The 12051-nt window shown below is 53.9% G+C and overlaps 1 protein-coding gene across 7 annotated transcripts in view; it reads left to right on the plus strand.

The window, feature by feature from the left end:
• The window catches only part of PRKCA (protein kinase C alpha), a 277132-nt gene that overhangs the window by 201176 nt on the left and 63905 nt on the right, over positions 1–12051 (plus strand). For all 7 annotated transcript variants that reach the window (XM_006092426.3, XM_023756965.1, XM_023756964.1 and 4 more), the window contains one exon: positions 1464–1592. In XM_006092426.3, coding sequence (XP_006092488.1) covers positions 1464–1592 — 129 coding nt within the window. The remainder of the gene's footprint in view (positions 1–1463; positions 1593–12051) is intronic.

A 12051-nucleotide genomic window follows, 5' to 3' on the forward strand; every position in this document is an offset into this window, starting at 1 on the left:
TGCCTGTGCTCCTTCCGGGAGGGAGGAGGAGAGAAGGCAGGTGGGTGCCAGGACCCAGCCCCTCCCTTACCTTCTGCAGCGGAGAACCCTCTGCCTGCACATTGTAGGGTCGTAATCCTGTGGTGGGAAGAAGCTTAACAGCCGCTTGTCTGGGCCAGCCTCTTAGTTTGCAGAGTAAGAAATGGAATCCGAGAGAGCAGATAAGCTTCCCAAGATATAAGAGCCACTAATGGGAGAAGCCACGACAAGAACAGAGCCCCGTGCGCCTTCACCTCCCTCGCCCTCCCCGTTGTCCGGATCCTCCGCAGAGGCTGTGGCCTTTGTTTCGTTTACGTTGCAAATGCTTCCCAGGCGCTTGAAGGTAATTTCCAGAGTCAGTATCTTTTCTAACCCAGATACATGGCTTTGAACAGGTAACTTTGGAAATAGAAGCCTATGCAGAATCCACGTTCGTGAATCAGCCCATTGTTCTTTATTCCTGCGCCCATCATCCCGCCTTCCGGGCTCCATCCCAGCACACAGACATCCTCGGCCATGCTTTTTGCAATTTCGTTCATCCAGTTTGAAATTCAACCCTCACAACGAAATGGCATGACGGCTCCACCTCGCAGGTCACAGAAGAGCCCTGTGGCACCCCCTGGGGGACCGGAGCCGCAGCGCCTCCACGGAGCCTCGTGTCTGTGCTCTGCACAGGGTTCTTCGCAGGGTGTCTCTGGTTCGCTGCAATGACTAGTCTTTTTTTCATCCTCCCCCGTCTCGCCCACGAAATGTCAGCCGGGAAGGAATGGCATATCATGCCAGGCGTGTATTTGTTGTACTTGCAGTAATATTTAAATATTTGAAGTCAGGTTTAAAATATCAAATACTAGTTCTTTTAAAAAAAAAAACACACACACACAATAAACCAAAAGCAATGTATTTAAGCCTTCTTGAAAATACAGAGTTCGCTTGGGAAAGGAAAATGTTATGAATTTCCTCCACTCAACCCACAGATTCTCACGCCTTCTAAGTGGTGGGCTAGGAAGGCATAAGCAATTCCCTGGCAGAAAGTGGCCTCAGTGTAAAATGTGCGTGTTCTTTGCCTCTGTGTCCGTCGCGTGTGGATCCGTGCGGGCTCCGCAGGCACTGCCCGGTGCGTGCTGTGCACTGTTACATCTCTGAAGCCGTCACAGAAGACCAGGCAGGGGGTTTGCTCCAGTTACGACGGAGCCAACGTGGTGTGGACATTTCGAGGGTGTTGTGGTGCACAGGACGCCTGTGCTGTGAGGAACATCTGCTCCCAGTTCTCCATGTGACCAACAACATTATAACAAAGTATCCATGTCACCAACAACATTATAACAAAGTATCGAGTTAAAGGGTGTCTCGTTTTCACTTGCGCTTCTCCAACCAAAACACCGAGCAAGTGACGGTTCGGGTCCATATGCCCAGCCCCACTCACCCTCCGCTTTCTCGACCCGCAGCCTGCGATATGAACGTGCACAAGCAGTGTGTGATCAACGTGCCCAGCCTCTGTGGGATGGACCACACAGAGAAGAGGGGCCGGATCTACCTGAAGGCGGAGGTCACCGACGAAAAGCTCCACGTCACAGGTAAGGCCTGCTTGGGAGGTGGCGGGCGCACAGCTTCCCGGCGGGCGTTCGGATGCGGGCCGGGGTGACACCGATGCGGGCAGGGCAAAACACCTGGGCTTGTGGTGGCCTCGAGCTGGTCCCACTCAGAGCCACTGATCCCCATCAGCGCGTCTCCTAGGAGACTGCTCTGTACGCGGATTCGAAATGCTCAATGTCATTCGGAGTCGTCACTGCCGTGTGGATGGGGGTACTCTGACAGCGTGGCCAGTGTAGCATCCCCTGGCGACAGGGGGGCGGGGAAGGCAATCAGGCAGAATGCTGTGAGTGAGAAGAACTAGGGCAAGGGGAGGCGTCAGGCGTGATGACCTGGTAAGTCCATCTTAGTGACGGTAACAACAGCAGCCACCGAGCGTTATGCTTCCCCCGCATTAGGCATCGTGCTGAGAACTCCACGTAGATTACTTTATTTAGTCCTCACGACTACCCCGTTAGGAGCTTCATTTCCCAGAAAGGGAAACTGAGGCACAAAGAGTTCAGTAACTTGCTCTGTCACCGAAGAAGTAAGGAGCCAGGCTGGGAACCAAGGCCTTTTGACTCCACGCCCTGTGCTCCTAATGAGCACATCACGTGCACCTCCTACAAACAGCCCTGCCCCGGGGCTGCTGTCCCGTCCACGGGCCAGGACACTCCCTCCTGGGGCTGTGACTGGGTGGGCTCCACTGCAGCCTGGCTTGGCCTCTGGTTGGCCCCCACGTCCACTTTGGGCAAATCGACACACTCGATTAAGTGACCCTGGAGCCTCGCTGGCCCAGGACCGGTCCGGTGTCCTCAGATACCTGCTGGTCTCGCCACCCGCCACTCATGTTGACTTGTGGTTCGGTTCTCAGGTGTCGCCCTCCTGGCCTTGCTCGGGGGGCTCCCTCACGTACCTCCTTTCCTCGGACAAGGGCACTCGTCTCCATGTGAGCAGCAAAGGTGTCACGTGGCCATTTGTGTAGGAATGATAAGCGATGGTAAAAACGGAAAGACTAACTTTAATGTTACTGACTTGCAAATAGCAGAAGATACTATAGGGAGGGGGGGGGGAGACCAAAAGGGTCTATTTAAGGGGAAAAGAGAGAGAAGGAGCTCCAGAGAAAGCTCACTTTTGGAAACATCCTTGTATTTTTTTATTTGAAACATAAGCAAATTTTCTACCCAAAGCTGTCCTCTCAGATAAGAATTCAGGGACAATTAAAGGGCTTTGAGGTATTGCTCATAGGCTCTGGATAACCTTATGAAACAAACCAAATATAGCCAGCGGTCCAGACTGCATGGTGAATAAACTCCCCATCTCAGGCACGCAGGGAGCTGGGGGGGGGGGGAGGGGGGAGGAGGGGGGGTGTCTGCCCGCCTCAGCCCCACACCTGCTTCTCTCTCCCTGTGGCTAAGGCTCCTACCTTGTTGGACTTGTGTCTGGGGGGCACGGAGCATGCAGTTTAGGAGAAAATGACCCTAAAACATCTCTTCTTATGAAGGCACTAATCTCAGTAGGAGGTAAGAGATTGAGAAGCAAAAAGTGAATGCCTATGGGCTGGACACTTCAAGGGTCATCCTTCGCTTTATAAAGCCACCGCCCTTGGCAATAGAATGGCCATCACGGCGAACTGTCAGAGCTTCCCGCGCGGTTCGCAGCTCCTGCAAGGCCAGAATGTAAGGCAGCGTTCCTAAATGCTCAGCTCCCACTCATTGTGCTTCTGAATACAGCAAAGCACAGCCTGAGCGCTGGACCCGGCCTGGGGGCTGCCCTGGAACGAAAGCAGCCACCGCACGGCGCTGCCGACTTTTCCGGCCTCTCCCGTGGGCCCCGCAGGCCCGCAGCGGGGACACTGCACAGAGGGCGCCTGTGCGCTGGCCGGGGGCACAGGGCACCAAGTAGCAGAGCAAGGTCGGGTCGCATCCTGCAAGGACGGCCAGGCAAGTCCTCCTCGGGCCTCCCTGCTGCTCACCCCACTGCTGCCCTCGGTTCACAGTCGTAGAGTCATCTCAGGGGACAGGCCCTTCCCGGAGGTAGGCACCGGCTTTTCATGAAAGCCAGCCAGTGTGGCTTACGACAACAATCTAGGTCGCATCTCTCGAGAATTGGTCTAAAGATGTTTGCACAGACACAGCTCTGCTCTGGGAATATGAACTCAGCAATCGTTTAATAACAGTCACAGCCACGGCAGCCAACACTGATGGAGCCCTTCCCATAAAAGGGACACTTGGCACAGGTGTACATACGTGTATCCAAACCTCTGTGGAAGTTCGCCTCATTTCTCTTCCTTTCTACATGAGGAACGTGAGGCACAAAGACATTAAGTCACTTGTCCGAAGCCTCACAGATGGTAAATGTAATGCTGAGACGGTTCACGTAGAAAAGGAGAGATATTGTAATGATCGTCTCCCAACAACCATTGCAACTGTGTCTGCGTTCAGGCTGCTGTAACAAACACGCTAGACTGGGTGGCTTAACGTTTCCCTCTCACAGTGCTGGAGACGGGGAAGCTCAAGATCAAGGTGCTGCCCACTGGTTGCTGGCCACGACGCTCTTCCTGGCTTCTAGCTATGTTCTCACCTGGCAGGGAGGGCGGGGTGGAGGGAGGGAGTGGAAGCAAGCCCTCTGGTATCTCTTACGAAGTCACTAATCCCATCTTGAGGGCTACACCCTCATGACTAATCACCTCCCCAAGGCCCAGACCTCCAATCTTAGCAAAGACAAAAAAAAAAAAAAAATAGCTGTGTGTACAGGCACACAAGTGTGGCAAGATGTGTGGCAAGATGGTAATAATTAGTGAATCTAATACATAGCTGGTCACTGTCCTGTTCTCTCAACACTGTTTTTGAAATTTTCAAACCGACCAAACCTGCAAAAAGTTGGGCAAGGTTAAGTGGGAGCGCCCGCCGTTTCCACTGCGTAGCTCCACGTGCTCTGTGCAGGGGTCCCTCCGCGCTGGCGGGAAACGGCCAGGTGAACCAAGCGAGCGCTCCCAATGGGGATGCTAACGCAAGGCCAGCCCGTCAAAACACATGCGGGGTGTGGGAAGGGTGTGGGAACGGGCGCGAGCAGGCCAGGGAAGCGGCTGCTGGCGGAGAGCCTCGCTCTCCCGGGAGGAGAAACCAGCATTGGCTAAGCACCCTCCATGTACCAGGCCCCTGACCGGATGCTTCCCTGCCTGTCATTGCATCACAACCACCCTTATAACCGGGGAAACTGGCCGGGCGAGCTCCGCTGGCCTGTCCAAGATCACAGGGCTGCAGGGCGTGCCCCGCCCATCCCTTTCCCAGCTGACTCCTGGCGCTGGCCCCGGGAGGGTGACAGGCCGGTCCACAGCCCTCTCCCTTTCCCGGCCCAGGGTGTTGCCAGCGTGCTGGCAATTCCACGTCTCCACCTGCGATTAGGAGTTGAGGCTGCCCTGTGCTGGCTCTCGGACACCTGTCCTTACCGCAGTGTCCTGGGCACCGTCGGGTGAGGGTCTGCCATTATCCCCCCGGAGCCTGCGTGTCCCAAGGCTGAGGGAATGGCTGGAACTAACATGGCAGCAGGGAATCTGGCTGAACTCCCCTACCTTCACGTGAAGAATTAAACGGGCAAGGATGGAAACGTACCCCTTCAGGACGTGTGCTGGTTGGGCGTGTGTTGGCCAGACAGACGTGTGATTTGACTTCGTTGTCCTTTCTCGTCCTCCGCCTCTGGTTTTTCCTGACTGGGCCCGGTGCTTTCCCATCACAGACCTGTCCTTGCTCTCGCAGTGCCACAGTCCGTGGAAGCACCCATCTCTAGCCGTTGTCCCCCCGAAGGATGTGCTTAACACCCAAGCACTTCCTTTGCCAAGAAAACAGGAACTACGTCTAGTCTAAGTGAAAAAGAAGTGGCAGTTTCTTGCACCAGAAGAGGGTGTGCACGTTGCCCGTGCGGACGCACCTGCTTCCAGGTGATGGCTGGAATGCTGGCAACAGATGTATCGGCTCGGTCTCCTTCTTGATTGGACATCCCAAATATCAGGTGGCACATGTCGGTGGGACCCCTCCAGCAGCCAGTACCTTGCCTGCCTCCCCAGTCGTTTTTTAAGATATATTTTTATTGATTTTAGAGAGGAAGGGAGACAGAAAGATAGAAACATCAATGATGAGAAAGAATCACTGATCGCTGCCTCCTGCACGCCCCCTGCTGGCCACGAGCCTGCAATCCAGGCATGTGCTCTGACCCAGAATCGAACTGTGACCCCCTGGTTCTTAGGTCAATGCTCAACCACTGAGCCACCCCAGCCGGGCCTGCCTCCCCAGTCTTATCCCTCATACCCCCTCACCCATGTCCCTCCACCCCTTGACACTGTGTTCCTATGATAAAGAAAAGCCGGTGCTGCTCCCCGTGGGCAGCTGCCCCCCACGCCGCACCTCTGCTCGCGCTGGTCCCTGCTCCCTCAGGAGTACCTTTCAAACGTTCTGTTCCCATTACCTTTATGCAGCCTCTCCCAACATTTCCTGCCTCGCCTAAAATGACCACTTTCTCCGCCTGCTCTTTATAACATTTATAACGGGCTTTCACTTAGGTTAGTTTATATGTTGATTTCCCTCCACCCCTGGAGGTCAGAGGTCGTGTCTTATCCCCTGTACTCCGCCCAGTACCTTGAATGTGTGCCTAATACACGTTTGTTGAGCAGATGATGATGATGATGGTGGTGGTGGTGGTGGTGGTGGTGGTGGTGGAAGTATCCAGTAGGCACAACATTGAGAAAATCACTCCGCTTTATACTGTGCTGCTCTATCCCCAGTCCAGGCAGCTCTTCCCACGTTAGCCCTATGTCTGGATCAAGTTGAAATGACCCCGTTTTAGCCTAATTCATGAAGCCACGTGACTTCCGGGGTCCTTCGGAGAAACACAGCCAAGAAAAGTTTGCATCTTCTCAGAGACATTTCGCTATTACATCCTGACGGGGTGCCTCGTCCTGACCTAGCTTTGGCAGAGCTGAATGTCAACTGTGTACCAACGAGCCGTGTGCCTCCTCCGGGTTGTTATTCCTGCGCGGTGCTCCGTGCACGGATCCCGCATCGGTTTCCGCCCTGTGGCTTAGTCACCGGGTGTCCGTGGGAGGCAGCCAGACGAGGGTGAGGGGCAGCGTCGCAGGTGTCACTTCCTTAAGGCAGCGTTTGCCTTCGTCTTAAACTACCCAGGTACCCAAGCTCCAAGTGGCGTGGCTTCCCTTTCTCCTGCATAAGAGGATCCCAAGCCCCTGGATTCTTTTCTTTTTTTTTACAATTTTTTAAAATTTTATTTGTTAATTTGAGAGAGGAAGGGAGAGAGAGAGAAACATCGATTTGTTGGTTCACTTATCCATGTGTTTATTGGTTGATTCTTGTACATGCCCCAGCCAGGGATCAAACCCACAACCTTGGCATATCACGACGACGTTCTAACCAACCAAGCTACCAGGGTGCCCTGGATTCTTTCCGGGGGCCTCGGTCTTCCATCCACTTGGACTGCAGTGCCTCCCGCTAGGAAGAAGCATCCTTGAGCTGGCTTTGAATGCCTGCATCCCCAGGAAGAGAGAAACAAATTATTTCTGGGGCCTCTTTCAAGATTACCCCGTTAGCATACAGGGACAGCAACACTGACTGAGCAGGTCATTCCGGTGCAGGATTTTAATTGCTTCTAATTATAGGATTATCATTTAAGCACAAGATTAATTGCCATGAAATTATTGCAAAGAACTTCATCTCCTTCTGGAAAGGAAATGCGTCAGCCAAGCGAGGAACCTCTCAGAAGCTTGCACATGCTGCTTTTTTAACCACTTCCTGGGAAACTTTCTTTTAACTCGGATGGGGGAGGAGGTGTTAAAGGGGTGGAAGTGGAACAAAGAGCAGATGGGTGCCCCTCTTGCTCCCCCACCAAAAGGTTGGAAAACGTGAACATCCCGTGTTTGGGAGTCATTTGTTCGCCAATGGAAACGTTTCCTCTCTGATCCAACCACGCTGGGAGCCGCCGGTGCTGCCTGATGGCTCCTTCCAACACCAGGCCACTCGGGTGCCCCCAGGCATTTGTTTGTCACGTGTTTTGTGCAGCAGCCTCCAGTTATCGTGTCTGCACGTGACCTGGTTATGGCGTCGCCGTGGAGCAGGGAGACAGACGTCAGCTCTGTGCTTCTCAGCTCCGAGGCACTTCCACCCAGAAAATCCGAGCTGTGAGCTGCTGGGGTGGTTCTAAAATACCCTCGTTCGAATCGAGGGGAAGGGCCACCTGCACGGAGCTCTGCCCCCGAGCCTCCCCACGGGGGACGGTCCTCGCTGAGAAGAACAGTGGTTGTACCGTACCTCCCATGTGGTCATTAGTGCAAGGTTTGCGGTTAATTAAAGACAGTCGGGGTTCCTTTTCAAACCAAGGCAGGCATTTTTCTTTCCCTAGAATAATGAAGCGAGAGCAGGTGCCGGGCAGACTTCCATCAGAGTTTCGAGGTGGGGGTGCTGAGCAGACAAAACAACAGGTAATGCCCAGGCCGTGAGCCCTGAGCCAGGGGTGTGCACCAAGGGGCTTTGTGGGTAGGGACTGGAGCCCTGAAATGACTAAGGAGGAGCGGCAGGGTCTGAGCTTCTGTACAAAAGTTGGATATGACTCATAAGTGCCTTTCGAACAAATGAACCTCTTCCTGGCCTGGCCGGTGTCCAAAAGCAGCCAAGGATAAAGAAACAATTTTGATTCAGCAACATGTGTCCAATTCAGCCGCCGGCCCATTCATCACCTGCTCTTGTTGGGAAGCCGTAAAACACAGCACGCGGGACGGTCAGGGGAAAGGAGGCTTAGTGATGGCCGAGCCCGCAGGAAGCAGTTCTTTGAATGGGGCCACAGTCAGAACGACCCGGGAAAGGTGCCGGCCTGTGATTGGGGCGGGCGGACTGGTCAAAGCCCGCAGCCTGCGTTGTGAGCCTGAAGCCACTCTCTCCCCCGGGCAGCTTTGTGCACAGGCTGCTTGCTTGCTTGGCCCTGGCAGTCCTGTGCCCCTCGTCCCCGGAGCTCGGCTTTCCTGAGGAAGTCCAGCTGCGAGAATGAACTAGTTGATAATGTGCTAGTTGATAATGTCGTAACCAAAGCCCTGGATTCTTAGCGCTGGTTGTGTGTCATCCTGTGCACCAAAAGGTTACCGATTGGATTCTCGGGCTCAGTCCCCAGCAGGGGGCGTGCAGGAGGCAGATGGTTGATGTTTCTCACATCGATGTTTCGCTCTCTCCTTCCTCTCCTTCTTCTTTCTCTAAAATCGATTTTAAAAACATATTTAAAAATAATTTTACGTCTGAGATACTCAGTCCCCAGTCTTGTCTTTGCCGAATTCACTGAGTCCCGCACTAGGTTGGGTGCACCTGATCCCCTTGTGCTGGTCTGAGATGGTGACAGGCGGGCCCAGTAAGACAAAGAGCCCGAAGGTAATGAGATGGCCCAGATTTTTTTTTCTTTTTTTTCTTTTTTTGCTTTTTGCCTGTGGTTGAGGTGATCAGAGGCTTTGCCAGGTAAAAATCTCTTAGCCTTGACATCTTAAGTTTAATTACTGTTCATCTTCAGCTTCGTATTCTCAGATTAAAGACTGCGATGGTATAATGAATGGCTAGAAAGGCTGAAAAATGGCTCGTCATTATAACTCTCTGTCTCTGCAAGGAATGTATGTTCCAAAGATAAAGACTCATAGTCTCTCATTCACATGAACCCCCAATAGCCCCTGATAGGTGTGTCCCTCAGAGAATCAGGTCTGAGGGCCTGCAGGCGGGGGGACAGCCCCGGGTGGGACAGCTGGTCCCTCTCCTGCCCCTGATGGGGCATGTGGACTGTCGCCCGTAACGAGGCATCAGGCATGATGCTCAGCCAGGACATGCCTGCGAGAAAGCCCAGTGAAGGCCCCCAGGACATGGGGGGCCCTCAGGTGAGTTCACAGACCAAGTTCCTGGGGTCCCGGCCTCCGAGGTGTCTGCACGGAACCCCTTGTGTACGGTGATAGGAGCAGGTCTCCCGGACTTTGTCTCCTGAGGAGTCAGCCACTTCAAGGGGAAGGAAATAAAGAACCAATTTAAAAAAAAAAAAAAAAAGAACCAACAAACATTTTTGTCTCTGTCTGCCACGCTGAGGTGAATGATTGTGATTTTATTAGCAGCGGCCTCAGAGCCGGGTCTGATTCAATTCAATTCTATCTCCCCGGCTCTGTTCAGTTCGGCTCCATCTGTTTCAAGCACAGATGGAGGGGAAGCGACCAGACCGAGGGGTACCACGTTCCACCTCCTGGGCGGCCTAGAAAATGGGGGCAGATAGCTCCTGTCCCGGGTCTCGCCTGGTACCAAGGCAAATGCCCAAGCGGACCTCTAACCTCCCCCAGTCCCCGTGGAGCAGGGACTGAGGGCGTGGCCTTGGAAACGCGCTCCTGGACTCCCAGCTGTGGCGACAGCTCCCGGTCTCCCGCCTTTCGGTTCTGGGTCTCACCGAGGGAGCTTCCGCCCGCTGTACTGACCTAGACGACCCCCTCAAACTGGGAGACCCTGGCATCCTCGATCTCAGAGCCACCGAGCGCCCCCGAGAGAAAGCTGCAACCACAGGACGATACCTGGACGCGGTTGGCCCTGCAAGTCTGGGGAGCTTCCGGCCCGTCTCCTTGGGGAACTTGGCAAAGCTCTGCTCTGACCAGACGCTGGCGGAGCCTGGAGTTTGTATGACAAGGTTTCTCTTAGAGCAGGATCTGGGCTTCAGCTCTGTGCTCAGAACCCCACCCTACCCTCGCTCCCCGGGGCCAGGGAGGCCTCCAAAATTATATGCAGAGTTCTGTACCTACATCCTGGGAGGGCGAGCAGCCATAGCTCTCCCAGGCATCTTGTGACCCCCGCCTCCCCAAATGTGAGAATTATTTCCGGGATGAAGGACAGTGTAGAGGACCTTTCAGCACCTAGTGTCCAGGTACACCTGTGGACACAGGCGAATCATCCATGAAAACTGAGGCATGTGCACGCTGTCAGTCCGCGTGCAGGCAGTTTGTGTTCACGGTGGAAGGAGTTTTGATTTCCTACTCCAGGCAGCTCATTGCTTTCTAAACAGATTACATGTTTCACTAGAAACTGCCAAGACAGCGGGTGGAGGGCTGAGCAGGCCGGAGACCCACGCTCCTCACCTGTGCGCTTCCCTGGCCTCTCCCGCCCTGTACGCCCCGCCCGGAGCATCTGAAGGTTTAGTAACATCATAGCTGGAGGTGAAATGACCAACGTGACGATGTAGGACTGAGTCAAACAGACAGCTTTGACCTTTAAAGGACAGACCCCCACTGGGGGAAGCACGTCGGAGAGCTACCCACCCAGTGGCAAGGGGACAGTAAGACGCACAGGCAGGGTGTTTGCCATGAGAAATGAGGTGGGCAGCTTAGATCAAATGGAGACTGACATTCGGACTGAGTGGTCGAGAGGAATCGGTCCGCCTTCCGAGGAACCAGGCTTTTGAGAAGCAGTGGGATTCCGAGAGCTGCTTCAGTGAGCGGAGGGTTTCTACATTGAATTCGGCGAACCAGCTGGTGACCCCCGAAATGCAGCCTCTCCCGTGTCCCCTGAAACGTTAAGGAGACCCAGGAAAGGACAGAAGCCACAATGGAGACAAACCACCTACTGCTGTCTGAGAGACATTTCTTAGCCGACCCGGGTCTGCATTCAGAAAAAAGCTATCCCTGGCCTGGCCGTCCTTGGTCCATGAAACAGCAAAGCCCTGAGCTGCTGGGAGAAGACAGGAGAGGTCTGTACGCCTCCCCGAGGCTCAGAGACACAGGTCTTCTCCGGCCAAGAAAGCTGGGGGTTCCCCCCTTACTATAGAGGTTCTCAAACGCATCATTCCGCACAATGTCATTTCCAAAGGAGAAGCCAAGGACCGGCCATGGGGAAGGGCTGCTCTTGGCACAGTGCGTCCTGAGGGCCCTGAGCCCTTGGGTGAAGGACAAGGGGCAGGTCTGGAAGTAAGAACCTCGGGGTCAGTGGGACCTAAACGGATGCCATTGGCTCGGTAGGTGTGATGGCCATGCAGGAGGGAATGGATGGGCGCCCACCTGGGTCCACAAAGACCTGGTGACACTGGGTCAGGAGTGCATATGCGGGTTAATTTGAGGAAAGTTCTCCAGTAGCCAAGTAGACAGTGGACAGAGCCCATGGGAACATCGTTTGGTTTCTTCATTTAAAAATGAGCAAAGAGCCCTAACGGGTTTGGCAGCCCTAACCATTTGGCTCAATGGATAGAGCGCCAGCCCTCGGACTGAAGGGTCCCAGGTTCGATTCCAGTCAAGGGCATGTACCTTGGTTGTGGGCACATCCCCAGTAGGGGGTATGCAGGAGGCAGCTGATCAATGTTTCTCTCTCATTGATTGTTTCTAACTCTATTCCTCTCCCTTCCTCTCTGTAAAAAATCAATAAAATATATTTTTAAAATTAATAATAAAAAAATAAAAGAAAAAAACAT

The sequence above is a fragment of the Myotis lucifugus genome, unplaced genomic scaffold (genome assembly GCF_000147115.1).
Source record: "Myotis lucifugus unplaced genomic scaffold, Myoluc2.0 scaffold_100, whole genome shotgun sequence".
Taxonomy (NCBI): domain Eukaryota; kingdom Metazoa; phylum Chordata; class Mammalia; order Chiroptera; family Vespertilionidae; genus Myotis; species Myotis lucifugus.